We start from the raw sequence: 27,173 nt of genomic DNA, 5'->3' as shown, positions 1-27,173 counted from the left end.
TGATAATTAGCTGGGTGACTTCAGTTTTTCTGTATCCAAGGTGAGAAACCTTAAAATAGTTTGTGCCAAATACTGCCTTGTGGGTCATTAAAATTAAGTGCTGCTATTCTTGGTGATGGTGATTTATATATAGATTGCAGTAAAGCATTGGGTAGAGCGTCGTCTTGTTTTGTTTACTGGTAGAAAAAAAAAAGAGTTAATAGGCACAGCTCTTCCTGGAATTGTTCTGAAGAGATCTGTAGTGACGTGTTGCAGGTTTCTAGTCATGTCCCTCTCCTGTTGGTGAATTTGGATAATGACTTAGGGGTATGTTTGCTCAGTGGTGGATGAGAAAGCGCAGAGAGATAACTAAAAACTAAATGCCAACTAAGGATGTTGGAAGCTCACAGACTCCGAAGGATGAGCTGAAAGAGACCGAGTGAATTCTAATAGTGACAGTTCTTGTCAGCAGTTTAAAAAGTCACTACAAAGTTATAGATGGGTCAAGAACTGGCCGAACTGCAGAAGAGATAAAAAGCACTTGAAATTTGTGAGACCCGAATACATGTGTGATGTAGTTGCCTGAAAAAAACCAGAGTGTGGTAACGGATGCCAGAGGTACAGGACAGAGACAGCACAGGAGTCTGTCCACTGAGCTCTGAAGGATTAGCCGGGTGAGGTTTGCGATGCTGGATTATGTCCTTATGATTATATTAGAATGTTTTTATCATGTATTATTTTGTAATACAAAAGAATACATGTAATATGTAAGTTATGAGATAAAAAAAAAAAATCTATCTAAAGGCCTTACTCCCAGCTTAAGAACTAGGACATGCTGAAGATCACTGACAGTTTTCCTCCTCTACCCCAGAAAGTCTGAATTTGTCATTTGCTTTTTCAAAAGTAATTTTACCATGCTAGGTTATTTATAAGCCATATATTTTGTTTTAAATTGTTTTTCAGTTTTATTAAAATGACATACTTACGTAGCCCTTGCCACTTTATTTTTTTACATTCAACATTGTTTCTGAGATTTATGTACATCATTTATTCTCATCCAGAGTCTCTCATCAACAGAATTCCCCCATAGAACAGGGCGGATGATTTGCGTGGTTCTTAATTCTTGAGAGGATGGTACATACGTAGCACTTGCTAGATATATAGCTGCTGTCTGGGTACCTAGTGTGGGTGTGTTAGCTGGGCCGTTTGGGCTCAACTCTACTGGAACCTGCTGGAGTTCTAGTTAATTCATTTTTACTGCTGTAAAACTTTCCATTTGTGAGCATACTAAAGCTTATTCATATATTCCCTCAGAACATTTGGGTTGTTGCCAGAACTTTTGTTATTGTTGGGGACGGTTTTGCTCTGTGTTCAGTGTATCCTGGGTGCACGTGAACAGACCCTTCTCTCCATGTGCGTCTATCTGAGTGGTGTCACTGGGGCTGCTGCATTTCAGGGGGGACATGGGCAAACCAGCATAGAGATGGGCACTTCAGGACAGTGCAGCCATATCATAACCAGTCTTTGCTTTTCTTGTTTTCTTAGGGATTGAAGAGGTTAATGACCATTTGCCAGAAGCACTTTCCTACAGATCCATCAAAATGTGTGGAGTACAATGCACTGTGATATCTGTGTGGTGTCTAAGTAACAAGAAACTGCAGTGGACGTGGTACCGACTTCAGGAATCACCAGCAAGAGCGAGGGAAGAACAGTGCAGCCTCCTGTGGTTCCGTTCTCCCCATGCTACTCTCTCGGTTATAAGAAATGGTGTTGGCTCTCCTGTCACCTCTGGCTGCAAACTGATTTTTGTGTCATTTACTATAAATAGGCAAGAAATTAAATTCTGAAGACTTCTCCTCGAATTTAAATGTGTAGACAACTGTCACAGAAGGGGGTCTAACGTGACCTCTTCCCTCTAGACCTGAGAGTTGGCAGTTAGATGATTAAAAAGGAACATTTAAGGATGGACTTAATTTTTTCTGTAAAATATGATAATTTTCACATTGTCTTTTATGTAGCATTTATAAAAAGTATTTTTATATATTTCAACAAAAATATGGAACCATTTAATGAAACTTTATAGTCCTTAAACGTTGCTGAACTTTTGCCATCTTGCAATAGAATTGGAATGTAAATGTTATTACTGTTAACTCAAGTGTTGTTTTTCTTGCATTTCAAGGCTTGCTTTTACCTTCTAAGGAGTGTAAATATTAGTATCTGTCACCTCTCGGGACAGAAAGAATTAACAGGAAATTGAAGTTCAAAAAAGATGGTATGTTATATCAATAGAAGTTTAAGTTAAGGAACCCCAATGCATCGAGGTTCAAGGTGAGATAGTGGATTGTCAAGCTAGCCAAGGACAGGGACGTTGTGATGCCACTGGTTCTTCCCCGACCAGGACTGCCTGCGAGTCTCCCCGTTGGCCTGGCCTGTGCTGACTGCTCCTCCAGACTCCACGCCGCTGGGCAGAGGAGCAAGGTGCCAGGACTCTGGTCACTGCCCAAGACAGTAGGTCATGGGTCTGAGTTGGCACAGACAAGGACTTCTGAATTGCACACAGTGTCCTACCCAGATACTGGTGATGAATTGCTGCGCTCTGCAAGCTGAGAGGACTCAGTTAATAGAGGAAGGTGGGTGAATGGAGTGGACCTGCCCAGGTGAAGTGGGGTGTCGGACAGCAGTAAGGGGGGACTCCTGAGTCAGCACTGCCGAGCTGGAGATTCCCACTCTCCCCCCATGAGTGCATGACCCTGGGTGTCACCTACCCCATCTCCGCCTCATTTGCCCCATCTCCAAGTGGTCTTGAGGAATCGGACTGTACCTCAGCGTGCTGTTGTGGTGTTCAAGTCAAATAAAATGCTTACCACACCGCCTGGCAGTTAAGAGCTCAGTGAATATTGGTCCTTGTGTCCTTGTTGCTAGAGTGTTGTCACAGTAGTATTCCTGAACCCCGTGCTGAGGGGCAGTGTGTGTTCATGTCAGGGTAACACCAACAACAGGGTGCTGGCAGCAACAGCCGTTACTAAGCAGGGACTGTTTTGTGCTCTGACTGCCCCACTTGCAGCCAGTTTAGAGTTGAAAAGGTGAGAGGACGTGGTAGGAGCTAGAGTCAGCTGGGTCATAGGTGGGGGTAGCTACACACAGATTCACCATCCCCTACTGTGGCCCCTTTGGGGAGGGCTGGAAAGCCTCTTGCAGTTGGCTGTGCCGATCGGATCATTTCTGCTGGGTGTTTGCACAGGGTGGCCGAAGCCCGCCCTCCTGAACTGAATCAGGCTCACTCCCTACCCCCCTTCACACTTTGGAAACCATTTCTTTTTTTCTTTTTCTTTTTTAATTTATTCACAAGAGACACAGAGAGAGGCAGAGACACAGGCAGAGTGAGAAGCAGGCTCCATGCAGGGAGCCCGATGTGGAACACGATCCTGGGACTCCGGGATCACGCCCTGGGCCAAAGGCAGTCACTCAACCATTGAGCCACCCAGGCGCCCCTGGAAACCATTTTTTATGATTAAATTAGGGCTTAGGAGAGCTTACTCCAGGGCAAATGAGAGATAGACTTTCATAAGACAGGACGATAATCTAGACTCGAGTTATGTATTCTTGTGTCGGACTGGTTGATACATAGTGTTGAATGAATACTCCCCAAATTGCTTTGTTCACAGACCGCAGCATGGCAGTCCATTGATTTCGTGTCATCTTCCATTTGCTGTTAAATAACGCTCCACATAAAGAAGAAACGATCATGTGACACCTGTGCCTTCCAGAATTGATCTGTATGGATAGAACGTTTGGCGGGGTGGGTGGGGTGGGACGGTAACATTCCACAGTCTGTCAATGTCAACCATTTGGGGCTTGGGTAAATGGGAGCAGGTTCTTAGAAAAGTTTTCCGTTTCCCTGAAATTAAAGGTCTTCTGGTAACTGTGAGTATGCATGTGGCTAAATTGAAGAGTGACCTCTCGTGTTCTCCAAATCATGAAAATTTTAGTTCAGCAGATACTGCATGCTTGTGTTTTTTAGTTTTAGTTCTATTAATGGTTTTAGCTATTTTTAAAATAATAAAAGCATCCTTTAAAAATCACTCAGAGCCCTAAAGTAAACATTCTTCCCTTTCTGCTTTACTGCCAGCTGAGACTCCTGTCCAAGGGAGTTCTTTCTGGATTCAAATTTAATGCAGTGCTGGTTTTCTCTTAGAGGTGATGCTGCATTTCCTGGGAGTGCTCTTGCCAACTGCAGAGACCAAGCAGCATATTTTAGCATTACAGCACAGAGTCTGTAACGACCTGGAAGCCATGGCTGTGCTTTCAATCTTTGGGGGAAATTAGGAAAATGAAGTTGAGGCCAAAGATAATTGAGGGAGAGAGAACGAGGATGGTTTAGGTCTCCTGAGGAGGGTGGGGATGGTCTGGAGAGACGCGAGCTGGGAAGGCAGCTGTCCCGAGTCACAGAACTTGGGATTTGCTCTGAGCTCAGTGAGAACTGGGAGGAATAGGAAATAGGATTGATAGCACCAGGGCTTCTTGGGGGGTAAGTTCTTCCATCTGGTGATTTCCTGACCTGCCCTCACACTTCAGATTGCCCTGGGTTTTGACCTCAGTAAATACTTGAGAACTACAGCTGTCTTTTTTTATTGGAAAGAAAGCAATTCTGAAAGTGAACAGTTTAGAAAAGACCACGGTACAGGGTTTCAGAGTCTTTGGTAGGTTTGAATTTGGGGATTCCTATCACTGGCCCCTTTTCAGCCACACCATCTCCCCCTTTTAATGCTGTAACACAGAAGGTGGTAGAGCTTAGAGGGGCGGCTTCAGTGAAAGGGGGCATTAAGTAGCAGTATGGCGATTTCCTTTGTCTGAGGGTCTGGGAGATGGGCCTCCCCCAGTGCACTCCCGTGGAGCCCCTCGCAGCCCAACTTTATCCGGTAGAAATGTATGGTATGGGATCATATTGGGAGTCCAGAGCTGCAAGCACTTTCTCACGGCCTAGTTGTGTAAGAGTTTCCAGCTGTCCGGAGTGTGAAGAGCCAGCGCCAGTCCCCCGAGGGGTCATTGTGGGAACACTGTTATGGCAACTGGTTTTCATCACAGACCCCGTAGCTCCATTGGCTGAATTATGACCACACGCTAGTACTTTAATGGTTAACAGTATATCCTAAAAATCTTTTGAAATTTAAAAATATGTTCTGGTGGTGTGGAATAGCTAGGGGGGGAAGCAGTGTGGATGGCGGCGGCGGCCGCGGTGTGAGCTGACCCCATTCAAGATTTTGGAGCCATGATCATTTTAAAAAATGAGTTGCTTTTTTTGTTTTTAAACTTGCCAGAACAGTGTCTTCTGAAAGCTTTGATTACCTACTTACTCTTCCCCCGTTGTAAACTCCAAGATCCTTGGTGCGACTTGCTGGAACTACTAGGCCTTGCGTTGCCCGTGGACATTGCTTTGTTGAACCAGGCGGCTCCATCCCGCAAGTCTCCTCCCCACCTTGAAGCACCAGCTCTGAAATCGTCCTCGGCCTGGCCTCAAAGCATTCAGGCCGGACACCTGCTTTCACCGTGGAGAGCAGCTAAGAAGTTTCGAGCTGCTTGTCGAGTTTAGCGGTAGCCTTGGAAGTGTTCACTGAGCTTCCGCCCATGACGAACAAGAGTCCTTTGCGCAGTCTGCTCTGCATGCCTCTTGGGACTCCCGGTTTGACAGCTTGCCGAAGCCAAACTGCCTTTCCCATCAGACTGCTCTTTAAGGCTTAGGAGCAGTTGCAGACTCGGTGTCGCCATCTGAGCCTGGGCTACAGGTTCTGCCCTCTGGTGAAGCAGGAGTGTTAGAGCTGTTGCTTTTGAAACTTTGGGACCACAGCTCCAAGTAAGCAGTAACAAACACGTAATACATCCAATAACCACTGCAGCAGAAGCATTCCCAGCCTCTTCTCTTGTATCCCTTTAAAACATATGCTGGCTGTGACTGCAGGCTGGTGTACAACGCATTAGTGGGCTGTGACTAGTAGTTTGAAAACCATGGATTGAAACTATCAATGATCAGTAGAGGTAAGGATGGAAATGGCCTGGAAGATGATTTCAGGGCAAAAGGACTCTACTTTTATTTTTTAAGTTTTTATTTAAAGATTTTATTTATTAATGAGAGACAGAGAGAGGGAGAGAGGGAGAGTGGCAGAGGGAGAAGCAGGCTCCATGCAGGGAGCCCGACGTGGGACTCGATCCTGGGTCTCCAGGATCAGGCCCTGGGCTGAAGGCGGTGCTAAACCCCTCAGCCACCCAGGCTGCCCAAAAGGACTCTACTTTTAAAAAGCTCTTTAGATACAGAGGTGCAGAGAGAACACTTGCGTGTTCAAGGTTAGTGTGGAGTTTAGCAGATGATACAACCTTTCAAATGCTAAATACTTCCGAAGCAGTAATTCTTCTGTCCACCAAGAGGAGAATAACCACAACCGCAGCATGTAGTTGGCAGTGTGGATAGGTGACCGCCTTATGCCGGCTGTCCTGTATAAAGCAAGATGAAATGCGGTATAAAATAAATGAGAGGTGGAGAGGTCGGGTTGAGGCAGAGAGGGATACGTAGAGACCAGTAACATGCGTCAAATATCCAGGGTTTGCTCAGGCCTTTAGAGATTACTTCCCAAGGCTCAGGGAGAGCTTGGATTATGGTTCTCTTCATGTAAAACTTTAAGCAATAGTGTTAATAGCAAAATGGACAAATCAGAAGATACAGGTTTTTCAAAGTAACTAGCACCCAAGTCGGGAAAGATAGTGTTATTGACACCCCAGAAATCTCATACCCCCTTCTGGTCACAACCAGGGTCCCAATGTCTAATAGCACTAAAGAACAAAAAAACAAACAAAAAAACTTTACTGCTATGAAATGTAGTAAATGTCGTACAGTTCATCCATTTAAACTGTGTAGTGAAGTTAGGGTGTTCATAGTTGTGCCACCACACCACGATCTCAGTTCAGAACATTGCCTCAGCCCCAAAAGAAATCAGTTCCCATTAGCAGTCACTAGTAGGCTCGCTTTGGCTGGTTTGTAATCTCACTTGTAAGCGGACTCTGATAATGTGCCTGACTTTTATGTTTGGTTTCTTCTGGTTTCTGATCCTCATGACGTGTGTATAGTTGTGGTCACTCATTCTCATCACTACATCCCACGATTTATGTTTCATCATCGATAGACCTCTGAGTTGGTTCCAGTGATTGTATGAACGTTGTGTACACGTTCTTGGGTGAATATGAATCTCCGTAGGGCACACACCATGGGGCGAAATGTCTGGGACATTGGGCTATACACAGACTCTGCTGTATTCGATTCTGTCCAGGAACTTTCCAAAGGGCTCGTATAGTTGACACTCCCACAGGCAGGATTCGAGATTTCCACGTTCTGGCCACACAGGACATACCCTCTGTCATTTTTATTTTAGCCCTTGTGGTGGGTAAATGGTATTATGCTGTGGCTTTAATTTGCATTTCCCTTCATGTGCTTGCTGTCCGTTTGGATGTTCTCTTGTGGCTCGCCTCTGTGCTACATTCCTTTTTATGCAAAGGGGAGAGAACCTTATTAACTAGCTCAGATATCAACATAATCCTTGTTACCTGTGCCAGGTCGCATAAACATCAGATCATGTGTCAGTCTTAAGGTAACTCCTCGTGCTGGTGTGGCTCAAGGACGTAGGATCTGAAAGAGGAAGTCCTGAGAGTTTTTGCATTTTCGCTACACTTTAGTTTTAATAGATTATTCTCGTATTGAAGACTTGGCAGTTTTCTCTTTGGTGTGCGAGTCTGTATGCCGTGTGTATGTCTGGTGTAGACACTGCTAGTGGCTCGCCCTGTTTTCATTCTCTTCCTCTGCTCACAGAAGTTTAATAGTTCAGAGTTGCAGCGTGCAGTTAAAACTCCCTGGTCTCCTAGGACGCTTTGAAGTTAGGGTTGGTTATGTGACATGTTCTGCCAATAACCTGTGGAGAGAAGTCTGTTGGGTGGGACTTCTGAAAGCTCCTGCTGTTCTAAGAGCAAGAAATAGACTTCGCTGACGGACGGCTTCTGCCCTTTGTTCTTTTCTGGAAAGTGATTCTGAACTTCAGATGCTTTGCAGCCATCCTGCAGCCCTGACGGTGAGAGACACATGGTAAAGGTGGCAGGGCTGTTCTTGGGTGGTCTCGTGGAGTCACTGTATAAAGCTCGAGCTGCTTTGGTAGGGTCCTCCGGAGAAAGACCAATGGGAGCTGTATGTATGTACGTGTGTCTCTATAATATGAATGATGTAAATATATCAATATATGTTGAAATGTAGCGATTACATATGATTACATGAATATATGTGTATTATAAGGAATTGGGTCCTGTGATTACAGAGGCTGAGAAGGCCCGTGATATGCTTGCTGTCTCTAAGCTAGAGACCCCAGAGAACTGATGGTAGAAATTCCAGTTGGAGTCCAAATGCTCGAGACCCAGGAAAGCCAATGGTCTAAATCCTACTCTGAAGGGAAGAAGAAGATCAATAGCCTGGTTCAGCAGTCAGGCAGAGAGCAAGGGAGCGAGGGAGAGAGTGTGCACGCACATCTGGCACCCTGTGTTCCAGTCATGTCGACACAACAAAATTAACCGTCGCAGCTGCCTTTCTCTGGGCCTCCTGTTTTAGGAGAGTACTACGGGGTCATTTCCCAGGTGTTCCCATATATGCCGCTGGATTCAGTCCCTAAGCAATATGTTCGTTACTCTGATTTCTTGGCTTTCAAAGTCCTTGAGACTTGCGGTGGGTGTGGGATGGTGCTCTGTGGGTGCAGCTGCCTGATCCTGGGTAGGATGGGACCTGGCCTCGTCCTGCTGGGGTGTAAGTGCACGTAACTGCGTCTGAGGGAGGTCAGCGGATGCTGGCAGCAGGTCACTTCAGCTGCAGAAAAGCCCTCCCTCAGGCTGATGGTTAAGGCAGTCGAAGACAGCCAGGTACTGGAGACCCAGAGGAGTGCCTCTGGCCAGCCGCAAAGATTCTGTCCTCCGTCTATTAGACGGAAGTGTCTAGCTCTGGGCCTTCCCTGGGGTTTTCCCCTGATCTTCGTTAGAACAAGAAACGACTTTGGGAGGAAAAACTCCTAAATACCTGTTAGGGATGTGAGATGTACTTGAGAAGAGAGACGATCGTGACTTTGTCATTTTGGGGGAGGTAGGCTCTGACTTGCTATTCCTTCTGGGCCTGTGACTCCCCTTACACCCACGTGGGCCAACAAGATCCCCGTGTCTTTTTGTCCTTTATGACATTTTTTTAATCTAAAAACTTTAGATGGGCTTGCTCGATGTAGCGGTAGCTCTGCCGGGCCCCTCTGACCTTAGAGCCTCGGGCGGGCCCTTCCATGGACGGCCGTCTCTGGTAAAATCACGCATGTGGCCTTGGACTCTGGATCCTAAACACAGCCGGATGGGTGGCGCCTACACGAAGGGGAGGGGGACCCAGGTCGTCCTGCACCCCCAGGCTCGCATGCATCCCCGTGACATTGAGATGTTTTCCCTGATGACCAGAGTCCCCCCGCCCTGGGGCTGACAGGTCGTGGGGAAACCTGCCTTTGACCCGCTGCCTGGTCCCCAGGGCCTGGCCCTGCTGGCTCCCTCCTCGCTGCCTGCTCTGTCTGTCCATCTCTGGAGGACCTCCTGTCTGTCCCTGCAGTGGCTGCTACATCACTGCCTCCTCTGCTTTGCTTTTCCCCATAGATCCCGTTTTCACATCACCATCACTCTTCCCCAAGACCTCCTTCTGCGGTAGTCACCCTCCTCTCCTGCCCCACCGAGCTACAAAACCAAGCTGCGCCGTCTGTCAGTGTCCTCCAGGCCTGCCAGAGGGGCCTGATGGCAGCGAGCGCCCGGCTGCCCTCAGGACACCCTCCCGACCCGGCCCTGCTGCCTCTCCTCACCTGGCTGCAGCCGTCCGTGTGGGCTGGTGCCAGTCTGCGCAGCCGATCAGCAATCCACTGCCCTGGAGGCGAGCAAAGCACAGCCTCCCCCGGGCCAACTCTGCTCCTTAGCACCGTGTCACGTGCTCTGTGACTGGCGTCCCCTCCCTGTACCCCCGATAGAACAGAAGTCTCTTCAGGACCAGGGAACCGCATCTCTTCAGTTTGCTGCAGATAGGAGGTAAGCGAGGAGAGGACTGGGTGATCGTCCAGTGGTGTTGGCAAGATGGCTGGATGATGGGGGATCTTTAGCCTGAGCCTGGCCATTGCAGTCGCCTGTAGCTGAGCTGAGGGAAGGTGGTGGGAGCAGATTCGGAAGGGAGGGAGGGAGTGTCAGACGGGGGCTCTGGCCTGTCAGCGTGTTGGCCTCCAGTGGATGGACCCGTTCAGCGATGCAGGCTGAGGACAGGCGTCAGGGCCCCGAGATGACCCTTCACACCATGAGGCCAGGGGTGGGCTACTGGAGTGTGGTGGACGGTGGAGGGGAGGAGCCCAAGGGCAGAGCTGGGACACACCGAGAGGGGTGAGAACAGCCGGGGAGGCTGGAAACAGGAGCCCGACGGCCATGAGCAGGAAAACCAGGCGCTCCAGTGAAGGCCGCAAGGTGATCCGCTGTGTTGCATTGCTGGTGAGTCTCACGAGCTGAGCACAGAGTTAACCATCATACCTGGGCATCCCCTTGACCTTGACAGCAGTGGTTTTGAAAAGCGTGGGAACGAAAGGGTGGCTGGAGTTTGCTAGAAAACGCATGACTGAATGAAAAACAAAAGGAACCTACTTGTGTGTAGGGATAGTTTCTGGAGAGAAATTTTTTTTTATATTTTATTCATAAGAAACAGAGGGAGAGAGGTAGGCTCCCCTCAGAGCAGGGATAAGGGACTCGATCCCAGGACCCCAGGATCACAACCGGGGCAGACACTCACACTGAGCCACCCGGGTGTCCCCAGAAATGGGCTTCTGATAAAAATCTTGATGCAGCTGTAAACACACAGGCTCTGTCGGCCTGGCACTGTGTGGACTCCTGCTCTTTGGAGGGACGGCGGCTGTGGGGGTCGGGGGGGTACTGTGCAAGGGGAAGAGGGCGTAGCAGGTTCTTTCCCTCTTCACCGCCACGTCTGCCACCAGCCGGCTCCTGGACGCGGGTGGCAGTGACACGCCGTCGACATGCGGTGGTCTCTTCCCCTTTGGACGCACCTGAATCGTCTCCTTGCCTTGAACGTTGGCAGCTTTGTTTCCCCTCGCGTGGTAGTTGTGTGCCTGGGTCTCCCCTGTGTGAGCGTGAGCTCTCGAAGACCCCGGACTCCTCCCCAGACTCGCAGTGGGTGACGCTCCTCAGCCCCGCCAGTGGTCCCCGCCGCGCCGCGGAGAGGAGTTTGCGTGCGAGCTCTCGGCTCTGGCATCCTGGGATCCTGGGAGGACGCGGCAGGAGGCGAGGGCTATTTTTAATGCTTCGTGGAACCGCTCTGTCAGCACTGAGTAAGGGCGGCGCGCGGCGTCCAGGTGGGGACAAGGGAAAGAAAGGTCTTCGTGTGCCAGCCCTGGACAGTCAGAGCTTCAGGAGGAGACGCCGGATTTATTTCCGGAGCTGTGACACATTTAGACGTAAAAGCTTACGGAAGATCTCCGCCTGACGTGAGCGCTGATTACCACCTTGCGGTACCAAGCCACGGCTTGCTTTCCCGAAAGGCTTCGGAAGCGCAGTGTCCTACGGGCTCGCTCCTGGCCTGCTCTGTGCTCTCTGGACTGTCTCATCCTTGGCAGCGGTTAGGCTCGCTCAGCACGGCCGGTGCTTTGGCTCGGGCTCTCCGTGCAGGGGGTGCTCTTGGCCTCCAGACCTCGGGAGCTGTCTGTGCCCGCGGGCCCCGCAGGCTGTTGCGCTGGCGATGCCACGCAGATGGTGGGTGCCTGGGTCCGAGCGCAGGCCAAGGAGCGGCGCTGGTGAAGAGCATCCTCTTCCTGCCGTGTCCCTGCCGGGTGCAGAGCCCACGGATGGCCTCCAAAGCCCACGATCCCTCAGGGTTTCTTCCACCACGTACTGTTCCGTGGGCACAGGACCCACGCCTGACATGAACCGCATACGGCGAACTACTGGGAATGGACAGAGACTGACCTCTAACCTCAGATCCCTTTTTGTGGCAGGAATACGTGATTGAGGATGTATTATCTCGTATCATTAGCAAGGCCATCAGAGTAAGGGAGAAGTAGCCTCGACCACAGACAGCTCGTCTGTATCTCGCAAGCCAATAGGGACACCAGCTTACGACTGAGTGAGAAAAAAAAAAAAAAAAAAAAGAGTTCCACAAAGCCACAGGCACCCAAATTAGAGTCCCAGAGCATTATCACTTAGAAACAAAATCTCCGAGAGGCAGCTGAGATCTTTTCATTTTGAAAATGCTTTAATAAGTGTTGACAACACTGTTTTGCAAAATGTAAAGGTACTATACAAATTCTTAATACAAAAAGAATAAATTAAAAGCAGACTTCTTTTTAATTCTGCAACTTTGTCTACAACATACATCCTTGTCATTGATTACAGTTGAACAGAATCCAGTAAAATCATTGTACATGCTCTACAGTCAGTTTCAGGAGCAACCTAATCCTTTCTCCCCGTTATTAAACTAGAGTCCATTTTACACAACGTGTAATAAACTATTGACATTAATGTATATGTCAGACTTTACACCTAGTTAACTAAGCAGTAACTGGTCATCTGATAGCACCTGGAGGGGGTTTGCTATGTTTAGAACTAACACTGAATGAAAACAAATTGGAATTTTAACAGTTTCAACACTCACCTGCATATAATAAAATAAAAAATCCACCTGTCTCACAACAAGGTCTGATGTAGGTGTTCCCACCAGTCTTTAGACTACACAGGCAACTTCCTACATGCATCCAAAGAATCCAGTGGGGCTTTCTATCAGACCAGGGGCTTCATATTCCCTCTCATTTTGTTTTAAAGAAGTACGGATCTGTGCAGAGCTCGCAAGTGCTTGTTTGCGGCAGCCCCCGTTCCCCACCACACTGATCAGGAGTCACGTTGGCCTCCAAGGACTAACATCTGTACGTGCTGTAGAGACTGAACGCAGCTCAACAGTAAAACCTGTTGTACTTCATTTCTTTGCTACCAGACTATCGTGGTGTTGGCCTGAACTCTAATTCCCCCTCCCACTCCATTCCCTTCTGCCTCCTGAATCCAAAACCCAAGTGCTGAGGAAGTGTTCTCCTCTCCCATTCCCTGTAACCTGCCTGCGCCCAAAGCGTGATCCGATGGACTGCAGACCAGATTGGGAACTAAGGTGCGGGCTGGGTCCTGCAGCCACGTGACCTTGCCGCCTCCTGTTTCTCTGGACTTTTCCTATTGCACACAGTTCAGTCTGATGACCCGTGTGTCTTGGCCTGAAGTATAATGTTGTGAATGGGCAAGTTGGGAAAAAACCTGTTGCTGTTGCTCTACCCACTCCCTCCATCCCCAGAATCAGTTAATAACAGAACCAGTTGTGTTTATCCTACAGGGTTAACCCAAGTGTTCTGTGAATACCCATCCCTTCCTCAAGGTGTGTCACCAATGCAGTGCACACAGGGCTGGGGGAACCAGGCCCTGAATTGTCCAGAGCGGTCCCAGGGTGCCGTGAGCCCTCAGCATGAGCCCACAGAGCTTTCCAAGCTGCAAGAGAAGGAGCATGGTTAAACTTTAGTGTCCATCTTACCTCCTGGTCTGGTAAAGTCTCATTGTCCTTGGATTACACATACATTAAAAACAAACAAAAACAACAACAAAAAAAAAAAAAAACAAGGATTTTTCTTTTTATGCTAAAGCTAACTGCAGTTCTGCTTTCCCACAAAACTACCCACCCCAGCTCCTGTCCCTGGCTGTCAAATGCCTTTCCAATAGGAAGTCATTACAAGTGAGAAAAAAGATCCCTCCCCCCCGCCCCCCCACTTGCGCCAATAAGCACAGCGTACCACCTCCGTGGAGACCGTGTTTGTGCCATTTTGAATAACCCAACTAAGAGTGTGCGCTTGTTACGATTATAAAAGTATTTTTGAGGCCTTTGAAGATTGATGGCTTTCCAGTTGTGTCCTAAGCATAGCTCAAAACACATGTAAACGTGCAGCTCCCATACACCTCTTCCTTGCTCTCTGGGTTCTGTGGACGACTGCGGTACGTCCAGGTGGCTGCCGACGCCGGTGGCAGGTGGGCCCTCTGGGAGCTGGCGTGATCTTCAGCCCCGCTCCGCCTGCTTGCTAGTAGACACATGAGTAAACGCTTTCTACCTAAGGGCATAGTTGGGTTCTTGGAATAAGTGACACATTGGTAACCGGGTGCCGAGAGAAGTCGGGTCTGAGCTCTTTGTCACACAAGTGCTAACGAATAGAAAATGAGCCACGACAGTTAAACACTCGAATGGATCGCGATGTGCTTTTTCCCTTGGTTTCCCATAAAAAATAAAATCAAACACCTTGTGCAAAACAATAGGACACGCTTTTACTGCTTGTTTTAATGAGAGAGAAGCGCTTTTGGCAATCCCCACCTTCCGTTTCCTACGGATCCCACAGGGCAAGCAGCTGAGTGCGGTGGGCATGGACGCGGCCCCCGCGGACCGGGTGGCCGGCTCCTCCCGCAGGCCTGTCCTCCACGTCCGCACCTGGGGCCCCGCGTCAGCCACGCCCGTGGACTCCCTCGACTGGACCATCATACTGGGTTAGTTTTCCAGGCTCTGGCCTGAGAGAGAAGGTGGACCGTTAAGGGAGAGGGAGGAGGAGGGGAAACAATTTACAAATGGTTGACTTTCACTTGTGATGAGTAGTAGCGGTTGAGACTTTAAAAGATTTCATTGCAGAACGAATGTCTTCCTCTTGGCCCCTCGTATTTTTTTGTTTATTTTTAATTTTTTTTTTTTTAATCTTTGGCAGCATAGAACTGATTGTGATCCTCGGATGCATCTCTGACACGGTAAGCTTCCTTTCTCCTTCTCCCCCTCCCCCGACAGCCACTCCCTCAGGGAATATTTCAAGTGTCAACTGCATGTTCCCCGCGCGGCACATGCGCGAGGCGTCCTCTTCACCAGGTGCCTGGTGGGCCTGCGGGTGGCAGGCTGACCACCGCTTCGTCATACTTCTGGATCACCCTGTACGGAAGTCCCCTTTCCTGTTCTCATGCCACTTGTCCGTGGGAATTGGACGGCAGCTCCCTTCCCTGATGGTTCCCGGCCTGGGGGCAGTCACGGCAGGGGGAGGCCACCAAGGTGCCGTTGAGGATTGGTGCCTGGCTCTCCGTGGGCGGGAGCGCCAGGGGACACACAGTGGGACCGGAACCCTCCAGAATGTCTCCTCAGTCAGGTTTTTGAGGGTGAAGGGGACGCGGAGACGGGAGAAAGAAAGTGCTGAGGGCCAAAGCTGGTGCAGGGTGACAGTGCGTCTGGGTAAGGCAAATGAGAGGCAGTGAGGTGATCTCTGAATGGCGTTGAGGCGGTCAGGTCGAGGCCGGCTGGCTCACACGAGGGTCCCGGGCTTGGCTTTCTCCTGCCCGTACCACTGGACGTCGGCTAGTTCTGGATAGAGGGAGGCATCCAGGAAACAGCTGTCAGTGCAGCTCCTGCAGGGAACCAAGGGAAGGAGCTGGTTAGTGGAGGGGAGGCCGGGCGTCGGCCGAGGGCGGGACGGGCGCCTTTGCTGCCCAGGCCCGGGGCCGGGTGGTTGTCCTGTCCACGGGGAGGCCGGCCCGCGCCCGGGAAACCTAGGCCCCGGGAGGGCCCCATACTCTGGGCCCCGGGGAGGAGGGTGGCGGCGGCCCGGGAGCTTCCACGGCTGCTCTTTACAGAGACAGCGGCCCGGTCGGCCTCCGGGAGACCCCAGGCATCGCCCCCTTCCCCTGCGTGTTCTCTCCTAGAAGCACGTTCCAAATGTCACTTGAAACAGAGATGGTACTTTGAGGGGCGTTTAAAATTTGAGTCAGTGCTATTTATTTTAAATAACATGCGTTGTTTTCTGATCATAAAAGTGTATAGCGGGGTGCCAGCCCGGTGGTCAGTCGGTGGAGCGTCCGCCTACGGCCCAGGGCGGGATCCCGGGCCCTGGGGTCAGCCCCACATCAGGCTCCCTGCTCGGCGGGGAGCCTGCCTCTCCTCGGCCTGCCGCTTGTGCCCGTGCTCTCTGGGGGCTCTCCCCAAATCTTTACATTTTTGAACTAGAATGAAAACAAGAGACTTCTGAACATCCCTCAGGCACGCCTCACCACGAAGGCTGGGGAGAGGGAAAGCGGTGAGGACACAGACGTGCTGAAACCAATAAGCACTACTAGGAACAGCAGCCCCTTTCTGAGCCCCGCCTGGCTGTTCCAGGCTAAAAGCGAAGGTGAGACTTCAACCCCACGGCCACAGGAAGGGGGTGGCGTTTGCCCGGCAGGTGTCAGGAGGCGGGCTGAGGAGATGAAGGCGCCCCCCCGCTCCCTGCGCGCGCCTGGTGGCTGCCCTGGTGCTGGCTGGCTCCTCTCTGGGCTCTGGGCCCAAGCAGCAGGTGCAGCCTGGAGCACCTGTGTCCCTAGCGTAACTCCTCATACCCTCTGCGTGCTGATCTGGCCTGATTCCTACCGGGATGAAACCGGGGGCCCTGAGCCTCCTGGGGTTGAAGTGACACCGCCCTGAATGACAGGACCTGTGCCTCGGGGTTGGCAGGTCTGTGTGTCTTTAATGCCCCAGAGCCGATGCCGCCTCGGGATAGAGACGCCGACCCACCGGGACATATGCTGTATTTTGAGGGACAGTCCTGCCCTAACTCCCCGGGGTCCTGGTGGTGCCCTCTGCCCCCCCAGGTGAACAGGTGACCCAGGGGGCCACTTAGGATCCTCAGGTCACAGTCCCTGGTTCACCCAACAGCAGAGGCCCAAGCAGCCTTCCCCCAAGGAGGAGGTGTTACTTCCTGAGACTGTAGTTAGCAGGAGCAGGAAGCAGGGACAGACGAGAGACAACTAGCAAGCTCTGGCTGCACTTCTGCCCCAACCACGAGACCGGCTCCATGCAGCAAAACTCATTCGTTTCTAAAAGAACAGCTGGATCCAAACTGTGTTTCTGGAAGTCGGAATAAATTAGGGTTACCTGCTCAGATGGCTAGCACAGCTGTGGAGAGGATATTTAAGATTGTCATTCACCCAAGTTCCAAATAGCCTTCCCCCTCTTTTTTTCCTCCTGGTAGGAATGACTTCCTTGACATTCACACTTTAAAGAAATGGCTCACAGGATAGTTCCTGGAGGAGACCCACGGAGCATTTCTGTCTCAGACACATGGAAAGAAGGCAAGTTTCTCCAGGAAGGATTTGGTTTCCTAAATCCAGAGTTTTAAAAAATACAAAGCCTTTTGAGGTAATAGGGGAGGTTTGGGCATTGGAACCCTGTTAGTGTTCCGTAAAGATGGTGTTTGCAAGACAGGGTCACTTGTTTTGAGTTCCTCAAGGAATTGGGATTGCAACTGGATTGAGTAAAAGCCAGTAAGATCTTTAAGAAACAAAATTCAGCTGAGTAAATTTTAAACAGTTTGGTGGCAGTGGTGGGGACCCTTGGGGCTCCCAAGGAGACTTCAGACAGCTTCAGGAACACAGGCAGTGGTGCCTGAGTACCCCTTGCCGTCTCGTGGTCACCCCTTCTGAGTTAAGCTTCCTGGTGCAGCGTTAACAAGGCCTCAGTCCTTGCTCGTCTGCAGTCCGGGGCCAGGGCTGGGAGGGCCAGCTGCAGCCCCAGTCCCAGCCCTTGGCTGGACCCCAGCACCCATTCGTTGGGGCGTGCTGGCTGTGTCCAGAGTGCCAGGGTGGGAACTGCTGGCTGGTGCACACTTCAGGCCTTCTCTGGGCCAGTCCAAGTATCGTGTCTCAGGTCACTGCGGGTGAGGTGAGGGAGTGACAGATGTGTTGGTACTAGAATCTCTGGAGCCAATGCTGCACAACTGGGGGACAGAGGTCAAGCACTTAAAAAAGCCACTAGAGCCCCGGTCACCTAACCCAACCCCCGAGCTGGGGCAGGTGGCTGACGGAATGGGTCAGACGGACAGCAGGTCACCCGTCAACCTCAAGGACACTTCCACGCCACGAGGCGCACACGTGAACCACCCCAAGGTCCCCTGCCTGGTGGCACGGCCCCTGAGGACCTGCATGTGCCACCTTCTGGCACAGCTGCTTCTTTGCCCGTAGGAGCTGCGGCCCGGGAGTGGTAGGTCCCTGCCAAGACTGCAGGATCTCGGTAAACCAAGCTGGGATCACAGCAGCCGCCGGGAAGCAAAACCCGAGCATGCGAAGTGGAGGCTGGCGCGCACGCGGCCTCGGAAGAGGAACACAGTGCCCTCAAGCTGGGCACTGGGGCCGTGGGCATTTTGTGCTGAATAGTTCTGGTCTCTCAGGCACACGGACCAGCACTACTGAAGACAACCTAGGATTCCAGCAGTCATTACGAGGAATGTTCCAGTTAGACAAGTTCATTCAAGTGCACGTGGATGCAAGGGCTCCCAGATGAATGGGGTGCCCATTGTAATCAGCATGCAGAAACCTCTGGAAGCCTCCGAAATTCTGAAACTGCTTCATGTAAAGACTCATTGTAAAAAAGGTAATGAAAAGTGAAAGAAGCCGTACGTAAAACAGAAGACCGTCCGCCTGCTGCTCCCCTTTAACCTCCTTTACTCGGCTGTTAATCCTCCATCTGCGTGGTCTTTCCGCTCGCAAGAGACCCTACGACCACACAGCATATCCATCAGAGGAGGGTCCCCACATGGGGCCCCTGCGGGGCCGACAGGACGCTGAGGGAGTCTCTTCTGCTACTAGTTATTCCTGAAAAAAGGGGCACCTGTTGGACTCCGGCAGCGCATGGGTTATACCGTGTACTTTAAACCCGACCCGCTCTGGAGCCCACGGGCGGCAATCCTGGAAAAACCGGGAGAAGCCAGCAAAGGGCGAGGATCCTTACCAGCGTCCCTCTCCCGAATCTCTGCAGCCCACCCGAGAGGAAGGTAACATCGCACATCCCTTCCTTTCCACCTCCAGATCCACGGGTTTGATCCTCTCTCTCCCGGGGACCGCCGCTGGCCTCGTCTATTGTGTCCTGAGAGCCTGGTGACCGTGACGCTGGGGGCCCCGGTGTATGGCCAGGCAGAAATGTGGCTTGAACTCCATGTGTGCCTGGGCTCCCACAGCTTATCGCCAATCCTCAGCCTTTGCTGTTGGTCCTCCCTGGGAGTGGCTCTGGTCTTGGGAGAGTGGCATTCCTTATACCCCCTCTGAGGGCACCTCTGGAGTCCGTGACGATGTTCAACACTAGCGGGAATATTTACTATTGGAGCTCAAACCTGACAAGATAGCTGAAAGGATTAAGTAGCTCTATGATCAGAAGTTGGCCACCCTGGAAACACACAGTCATCTTCAGTGCCTGACAGCAACTCTTTGGGGGGCTCTCTCCCCCAAGCTGAAATGAAACCGTGGACCCAGAGGGAACGAAAAACATTCTGAAGCCATTTGTGGAAGGATTTACCAGAATAAGCCAGAGACTAAGCTCTAGATCTAGAACATAGGATTCTTGATTTCCATCCTAGCTGAGGATCTCTCAGATACAAAGAAACTGAAGATAATGGAGTGGGCTGCAGGGTCAGCCTGTGTGGTCACTCTGGTTGGAACCCAACTGAAGAATTAACAGTGGGGGACCTTGTCTGAGAACAAATCAAGTCTCTATCAGAACAAACGTAGCTCTAGTACCAAGTCAGAGCCACCTGTCAATCTTACCACACCCCAAACCTTCCCTAACCATCTCAGAAGGCCTGCAGGTATTTTCAAAGATCTGGATTTAAGAAACAAAGCTCTTCTATGAGATGTATGATGGAAAATTTGTACTTGCAGGAATTTCCCTTAGAAGTCATCTTCAGGGAGGTAATTCTGCCAGAAGGAAAAAAAAAAAAGAGGGAAGGCTATTTGGAACTTAGGTGCATGAAAAATCTTAAATGTCTTCTCCACAACTGTGTTAGCCACCTAAGCAGGTAACTTTAATTTTTTCCAGTTTCCAGAAATGCAATTTGGATCCAGCTGTTCTTTTGTAAACTAGTCAGTTTTGCACGATCATACTGGTCTCATGACTAAAACTTAAAATGAAAGCTGTGAGATCTCTATGTCTAGGCATGCATGTTGTAAATGGTGACATTTTTCTATCTCTGGATGGTGCTGCCAAAGTTAATTTGTAAAAGTTTTAATTCATTGGCTTATTAAGTTGACTTATTAAACTGTCACAAATACAGAAGCCACATATTTGTCAAATTCATATGATCTAGGATAATCCTAAGTAAAAGCCAGTTCAAGTTTGTAGGTTTAAAGTAGGAATGCCTTTGTTATCAGCATTAAATGTAACATAGAGATACAGCTTTTAGTGATTTGAATTCATGTTATCTCTGTTACCAAACTTGTTAGCAAGGAAGGTACTTTAATGTCTTGAGAAGTTTCATGAATAGCGTAAACGTAATTAAGTGAACAAATACGTATCGGTCATGGTCTCTGGTTCTCACTGGGTAGCAGCTTTCCTTGTCAACAAACCACTGCCAGTTTTGTAGCGAAAAAATTATTTGAGAACACCATCAGGGTGACCCCCCCAGTTTTGTGCGGTCACCTTCCTGGCCCAGTAATCCCAGAGCGCGTACAGTCCTTCCTCTGCGGCGATATGCCTTATCATCTTCACTCCCCAGGACGAGAAGAAAGGACTAATGGTGTCATTAAAATTCCATTAGGAAACTTCTGGAATTTCTCTGGACCAAGATGCTGTGACTGGTCCTTTTGCATCTAGCATCCTATCCTTTTGAAAAGTTTGCTCCCTACAGAATGGTAACTGGCAGATCCACGCATCTGCCTCCTTCCCTGTACTCTGACCCTCCGATTGTCCAATAAGACCTATTAAAATATTGCCACTTACTCTGTTGCCAGAAACATCTGACACAAGTTCAAGAAGCTTATGCTGAACAAGAATACACCTTGGGGGGATCCTTGGGTGGCTCAGCGGTTTAGCGCCTGCCTTCAGCCCAGGGTGTGATCCTGGAGTTCCAGGATCGAGTCCCACATTGGCTCCCTGCATGGAGCCTACTTCTCCCTCTGCCTCTCTGTCATTCCCGCTCTCTCATGAATAAATAAATAAATAAAAAACAAAACAACACACCCTGACCTCCAAGTCCCTTCATGAGTCACGTCCTGGAGAATACTCACACTGCAGGAGATATCAGGTAAAGGACTCCCTCTCCCCTAGGTTGAAAGGAGCTTGCTGCTCACCAATTCCTGCATCTGCCCCTGGATTCATCTGTCCCGATTACAGACTCGGGACCTGAAGGGAGCTGCGAAATCACTGGTGCTCTCAAACTTAAGATCTCTGGTGCCAGCAGCCAATGCATCGGATGGAGCCTGCTCTCCCAAGATGTCGGACCAGGCCTGTATCACTGGTTCTCCTTTACCATGAAATGATGGGCAAAAATTCATCAGACTCCTCCACTTCTGTGTTTTTCTTCCTCTTGTTTGCTCTTTCCTGTTGCTCCTTGACTTGGAAAGACTGTACCCTCCTCTGTACCTCCCAGGCAATTGGCAAGGGAGATAACCTCTCAGACTGCTGGATTTGCCTTTGAAAACTGATCTGTCCATGATGATGGAGGCCCCCCCCACCCCCCGCCCCACGACAGTTTATATAAACTTCTTTAAAGTCAGGCTTCCCAGCACCTTGTTTTTATCTTTCTCTGATGATACCTGTATCTGGCATTAGATACAGATACCTCTGCTCACCACAGTACATTGGCATCACCACGTTCTTATGATTATCTAAATCAGATCTACCCCTGATCACAAAGAATTTTCACCAGAAGCAGCACCTGCTTTTGCAAGGAATTTAGAGCCACTCTTTATTTCAAGGTTAGGAGATTGGCTTCCTGAATGTGCCTAAAACCTAACTGACTCTGGGCTTGAACAAGCAAATGTGACATCTATACAAACGAGTCACTGTATTAACAGTGCTGAAGGGACTGTTAGGAATGCCTGGGTGGCTAAATCAGTTAAGCATGTCCTTTGGCTCAGGTCATGATGTCCAGGTCCTGGGATGAGCCCCACGATGGGCTCCCTGCTCAGTAGGGAGTCCACTTCTCCTTCTCCCTCTGCCCCTCCTCCCTGCTCATGCACTCTCTCTCTCTCAAATGAATACAATCTTTAAAACCAACAAAACAATGCTATTTTAGCAGGAGTGGTCTGTGCCCCGACAGGATTCCTCTTTGTCCGGGGTGGTCATCATTCTCCTGGACCTACGAGTGCCCAGACTGGCATATACACAGGCAATATCTCTTTGGTTCTCTCACTGTACCCCTAACTGTCCACAGCCAAACTGAGCCACCTCATTGCTCAACTCTCCTGAATTTACACTGTCAAGTTAGAGGAAACCGGGAAGCATTCACGATCCCTATTTCCCTAGTTTGGAGTGGGTGCAAATGAGGACAGGACCCCAAACTTCGCTTTAATCCATCGAGCCACTGCCAACTCTAATGCTCAGGCCAAAGCCGCCCAGCATAACTCCCTAGATTCTCTACCTAAAATTGTCTTTGATTGTCAGCCAGCCCTTCAGCCTTAGCTGAACAGGACGTATGCGTCATAATCAATCAACACTCAGACTTGGATTAACACTTCTGGGGACGTCGAGGTTCCCATTGGTTACAACAGTTGGACACTGAAAGTCCAATCTGACTCATCTTGACATTTTGATTCATTAAGCTGATTCCCAACAAGATTAGGCTTATGGCTTAAATCTATGCTACAATTGGGTCTTTCTGTCCTGTCATTTTGTGTTGTGATTTTTTTTAACTTACTATGTTATCCTGGTTTTGTAAAAATAACAAACTTGAGAGCATTTCAAAGCCTTGGGGAAGCAAATGTCTCACATGTATACCCTTGACAAAGTCTCCTTGCCTTGACCTGCTGCTTTGACCTAGTGTAAGAAGTTGCTCAAGTGTGGCCTTTTGCTTGCTGCTCTTCCTGAAGCAGCTCTCACCCTGAAAAAGGGGTCCATTCAAGGCATGGTGAAGAAAAAGAAACAATGTGAAGAACCTTCATCAAAAGGCGAAGTCCATCCAAAAAACACTTGGCAACGTGTACTGGGTGACTGCTAGATCAAAAAGGGGAAATATAGACCCAAACTAAGATGGAGTCACTTATGCCAAGGACAAAACGGAGACCATCAATGCAGGTTCTTATAGGAAACATAAGCTATCCTTACACAAATGACGCTCTTCCCATAAATCAGCAAAGGAAAGCCAATTCTGTCCACGCCCTTCTGAACTTCCCTGACCCCTGCCAATATGCATAGTCTGGTTTTTGACGTTCCTGCTTGTTCAAATGGGGCCAATGAAATCCACTTTCCAGTTCCCTCCTCTGGGGCACAAGACACCCGAGGATGGTTTTCCTCGGCTCCAAGGGACTTGGACTCAAGGAAAAAAAAAAAGGGGGAAATAATGCCTAAACAACATGGTTGATCAGTAATGCTTTCTGCAAAAGATCCTGAGCAAGAGTGGGGAATGTGAAAGGATTTCAATCTAAAATGAAACCAGAGGATAGGAAATTAAAGAGTCTCATGCATGTGCCCTCAGAACTCAGAGACTGATTTTCCATAAATGCCCGACTTAACAGAAGACTGAGACTTACTGCCTAACCAGCGAACATATGCTTAGGATCTCCTCCTGTCCTCCAGCCCATGAATGTGTTTACACTCTGGCTAGACTTCTCCCTCTTTGCACTCTTTGCAAATCCAGGTGGCCCCAAGCCCTCAGCGCCCACCTGTAGCTTGCTACAGCCTGCATTTCCCAAACTGAATTTTTCTGCCATTCCCAAATAAACTCAATTTCCGGTAATTTGAGCTTGCCTCAGTGGGCCTCCTTATTGAGGTTGTTAGACATTATTGGGAACATTCCAGTTAGACAAGATCATTCATTTAAGTGAACCTGAAAGCAAGGTTTGCCAAATGAAACTGGATGAATTACTTTTTTTCACTGGCATGTGGAAGGCTCCAGAAGACTTCATGATTCCAAAATAGCTTCATTAAAAGAGTCACTCCAAGAGGATAATGAAAAATGAAAGAAGAGGAAGCTAAAACCAAAGACGGTCTAAGTAAGACATGGTCTTACTACTTCCCTTTAACCTCTTTTTACTTCTGAGTACTCATGATCTAACTAATCCTCTGAAGTGCCTTTCCACTCTGGAGAGACCACATGGTCGTAAGCAAAAGTCTGCCCTGTTACTGACCCCAAAGGTGGGCCTGCACAGGAGTCCTACTCATAGTTGACGGGACTCTGAGGGGTTTTCTGGTCACCTGCTACTGGTTACTCCATGAAACAGCCAACAGAAAACTACAACTGAAATTCATGGAAAGCCTTGTCCAATTCTGGAAGATACCAGGGCTATACGCTCTACTTCAAGTCCCACTTGCTTAGGAGCCTACCGGAGAGGGCCCAGAAAAAGTGGCAGAAGCTGGCAAAGGAGAGTCGGCTTCCCTGATTTCTTAGGAATTGAGTCTTTTATAAGAACAGAAGTGCAGCGATTTGAGTGGAAGCAATTCAGAGCCGGCCTAGCATTTTTACCAAGCCCCAAACAAACTCTCCCATCTATCTCAATAGGCTCAGAGTTACCGTGAAATTCTGGCCTCAGGACAATAAAACTCCGTCTTGGAGGAACTTGTGCTTCCTCTGTGCCGTCGCGATGTAAGTGTTCTGTATGGTCTTCTCTAGGAACCCAGGTTATTCTTATCAAAAGGGAAAAGGGGGAAAAAAAAAAGGGAAAAGGAGCCCGGGGAGTGGGGCTGGAAAGGTTATTTTGAAACTAAGCAAATGAAAAATCTTGTCTTCACAAACATGTGAAAAGTTTAAGCCATGTCAGCCTGTCATCTTAACCTTTTGCCAAAAGCACAATTTGGATCCAACCGTTCTTTTTTAAACTGGTGGGTTTTGCATTATTTCCCGGTCTCATAGCTAAAAAATTTAAAACAAAAGCTGTAAGATCTTTGTTTCTATGATTTTGTACATCTGTCCATGCAAGTTACACAGGTGTGAGCTTCTCTCCTCTGGAGGTATTACCAAAATTAATTTGTCAAGAGCTCCATTTAATTGGCTTAAAGACAAACAAGGGCTATACAAATTATGTGTACTCTCAGAATAATAAAAACCCAAATTTCTTTCAAGTTCATGGGATCTAATGTAATCTTAATAAAAGCTAGTTTAAGTTGGTTAGTTTAAATAAAATAGGCATGTCTTTGGAGTTAACAGCATGAAATAGAATACTTCTTTCCTTCCTAGGTTAACTAAAAGTCATATAAGCTCATGTTCTGTTACAGAATTTGTCACCACAAAGATAATCTGATAGCTAATGCTCACGAGACTGAGTAATCTAAAAATTGTTAACAGGATAATTAAATAGATAAAAGTGATAAAGGTTTATAAATGAACTTTTCAATAATTGTTATGCTTATGTTAGGTCTACGTAGAAAATAGTTTCCAAAATCTTTTTGGTAAGTTGAAACCTTAAAGCTACAGTTAAAGGATGGACTTTCCAATGGTATCTAGACAATTTCCAAATAAAATAATGAATTGTTAATTACTGAACACAGATTCATCCACTTCTCACTTCCTTTTACAGAGGGCCTAAAGATATTTGGGTCTCTTAGTAAATAAGTTCTGTGCCATGAGGAAGAATATACTTCTAGAAATCATGAAGTGTCTACATAAGTTTGTCAATCCACAGAAAGTTGGTGTAAACAGTTCACAGTTGCTTTTTAGTTTTTACTAGGAATGAGGAATTCTCATCCCTATGTGTAACTAAAATTAGAAATAATAAAAGGAAACAACTGTGGATGAAGAGTAGGCAAGGGAAATAAAATGACTGGTTCTTCCAGAATGAGGGAAAATAAATAAGGAATAAAATCTGAATGGATCTAAAAAAATTTAAGCGGTTTGTGGGAAAGGGATCTTGGGAAGGGAATGTGATGTGTGGTCAAGCTGGCTAAGATGGGAATGGACTTATTTAAGTTTTTAAATGAGTTTTAATATCAAAAGTACACGGGTGCAAAAACAGAATTTGGTTTTCTGTTAAAAGGACAAAGTTTTCTTGGACTTTTGGTCTGCTTTTGATAAGCAATTATGAAGGATTCTTCACCTTTTAAGGTGAAGAATCCTGCCTGGACAGCAAAGATTTTGTGTCTTAGCAAAATAATTTACCATGCTTCCTGTGGTCTTTATCAAGAAAACTTGGTCTTCTCAATATTAATAGACCCAACTATTTGTTCACGACTACTATTCGCCTTTGTCACTCTGGTTAGGTAGATAATTCTTTCATAAGGATCCGTGATCCTGTCTTCAAACCTGTTGATGTTTTGACAACTTCCCATAACCAACAATGGTGTCTTTCTGACCTGAAAGTAACTTTGAGATTTCCCTAGACTGTCCCTGGAAAATCTCCAAGGATTTGTCTTTCACCTTATAAAAGATGTTACACTAATTAGGTTTACTTGCTATGTTCAATTACATGGGAAGCTTTGTCAAATAAGTGATAAAACGTTCTTAGAGTATTTGTATAGATGTTATTAATATAAATGGTCTTGAAACTGTATGAAGTTTCTAGAAATCTGGTATGTCCTGGTATAATGTTATTCCTAATTCTAGTTATTATCTTTAAATATTGCGTATCATAGAAGTAACCAAATCTCCTTATCAATTCCATTATAATGAATGAACTCAGACCTGAACACTTTTATGTGTTTAGTCATTTACAGCCACTTGTTTGTTTTACTCTGATGATTTTGCAAAACAGACTCATGGAAAACAACCCTACCAAGAATGCTCGACCTCTGACACTACTGCCAAATCATAAGGGGTTGAGCCCTGGCTGCACATTTTATGACCGAGGAAGGCTCCATCTGACTTCTGGTCCAGTGCAAAAGCAGGAGACCTCAAAATCAAATTGCCTAGGAAGAGACACGGGGGACATCCAGGTTGACAGCTTTTTCCCAAGGTGTGGGGTTTCCATTCCTCCTTCCCTCTCTGACCATCCTTCCCAAAGTCTTACTCTGTGAAGGTCTTTGATTCTTTTGTCCACCTCTTTCCTGGCCCAAGAAGACAATGCTCCTGTAGCTCTGCCTGTCTCAGGCTTCTGCCTGACTGCCAATGCTTCAGCTTCTCTGGGCCAAACCCGGCCCCTCTCTCTCAGAGGGGTGAAGAGACCCCAGTCTCTTCCCT

The 27,173-nt window shown here is 48.3% G+C and overlaps 2 protein-coding genes and 1 long non-coding RNA gene across 21 annotated transcripts in view; 2 read left to right on the top strand and 1 right to left on the bottom strand.

Moving 5' to 3' along the window:
- PRPF18 (pre-mRNA processing factor 18) overlaps positions 1-4,061 on the top strand; it is a 54,359-nt gene extending 50,298 nt beyond the window's left edge. For 3 of the 4 annotated variants that reach the window (XM_072825773.1, XM_072825774.1, XM_072825775.1), the window contains one exon: positions 1,525-2,850. In XM_072825773.1, the coding sequence (XP_072681874.1) occupies positions 1,525-1,605 (81 nt within the window). In that variant the 3' untranslated portion in view covers positions 1,606-2,850. Of the gene's footprint in view, positions 1-1,524; positions 2,851-3,644 lie in introns of those variants that run through there. The other variant, XR_012030968.1, reaches the window with a different exon arrangement.
- Positions 4,062-12,292: 8,231 nt separating this feature from the next.
- FRMD4A (FERM domain containing 4A) overlaps positions 12,293-27,173 on the bottom strand; it is a 739,423-nt gene continuing 724,542 nt past the window's right edge. For all 16 annotated transcript variants that reach the window (XM_072825741.1, XM_072825735.1, XM_072825738.1 and 13 more), the window contains one exon: positions 12,293-15,516. In XM_072825741.1, the coding sequence (XP_072681842.1) occupies positions 15,414-15,516 (103 nt within the window). In that variant the 3' untranslated portion in view covers positions 12,293-15,413. The remainder of the gene's footprint in view (positions 15,517-27,173) is intronic.
- On the top strand, positions 16,094-22,774 carry LOC140633359 (uncharacterized). The gene is made up of 2 exons (XR_012030975.1): positions 16,094-16,274; positions 17,112-22,774. It is a non-coding gene; the product is annotated as an uncharacterized lncRNA (long non-coding RNA).

This window comes from Canis lupus, chromosome 5 (assembly GCF_048164855.1).
Source record: "Canis lupus baileyi chromosome 5, mCanLup2.hap1, whole genome shotgun sequence".
Classification (NCBI taxonomy): Eukaryota; Metazoa; Chordata; class Mammalia; order Carnivora; family Canidae; genus Canis; species Canis lupus.
This window is presented reverse-complemented; position numbering and strand designations above follow the sequence as displayed.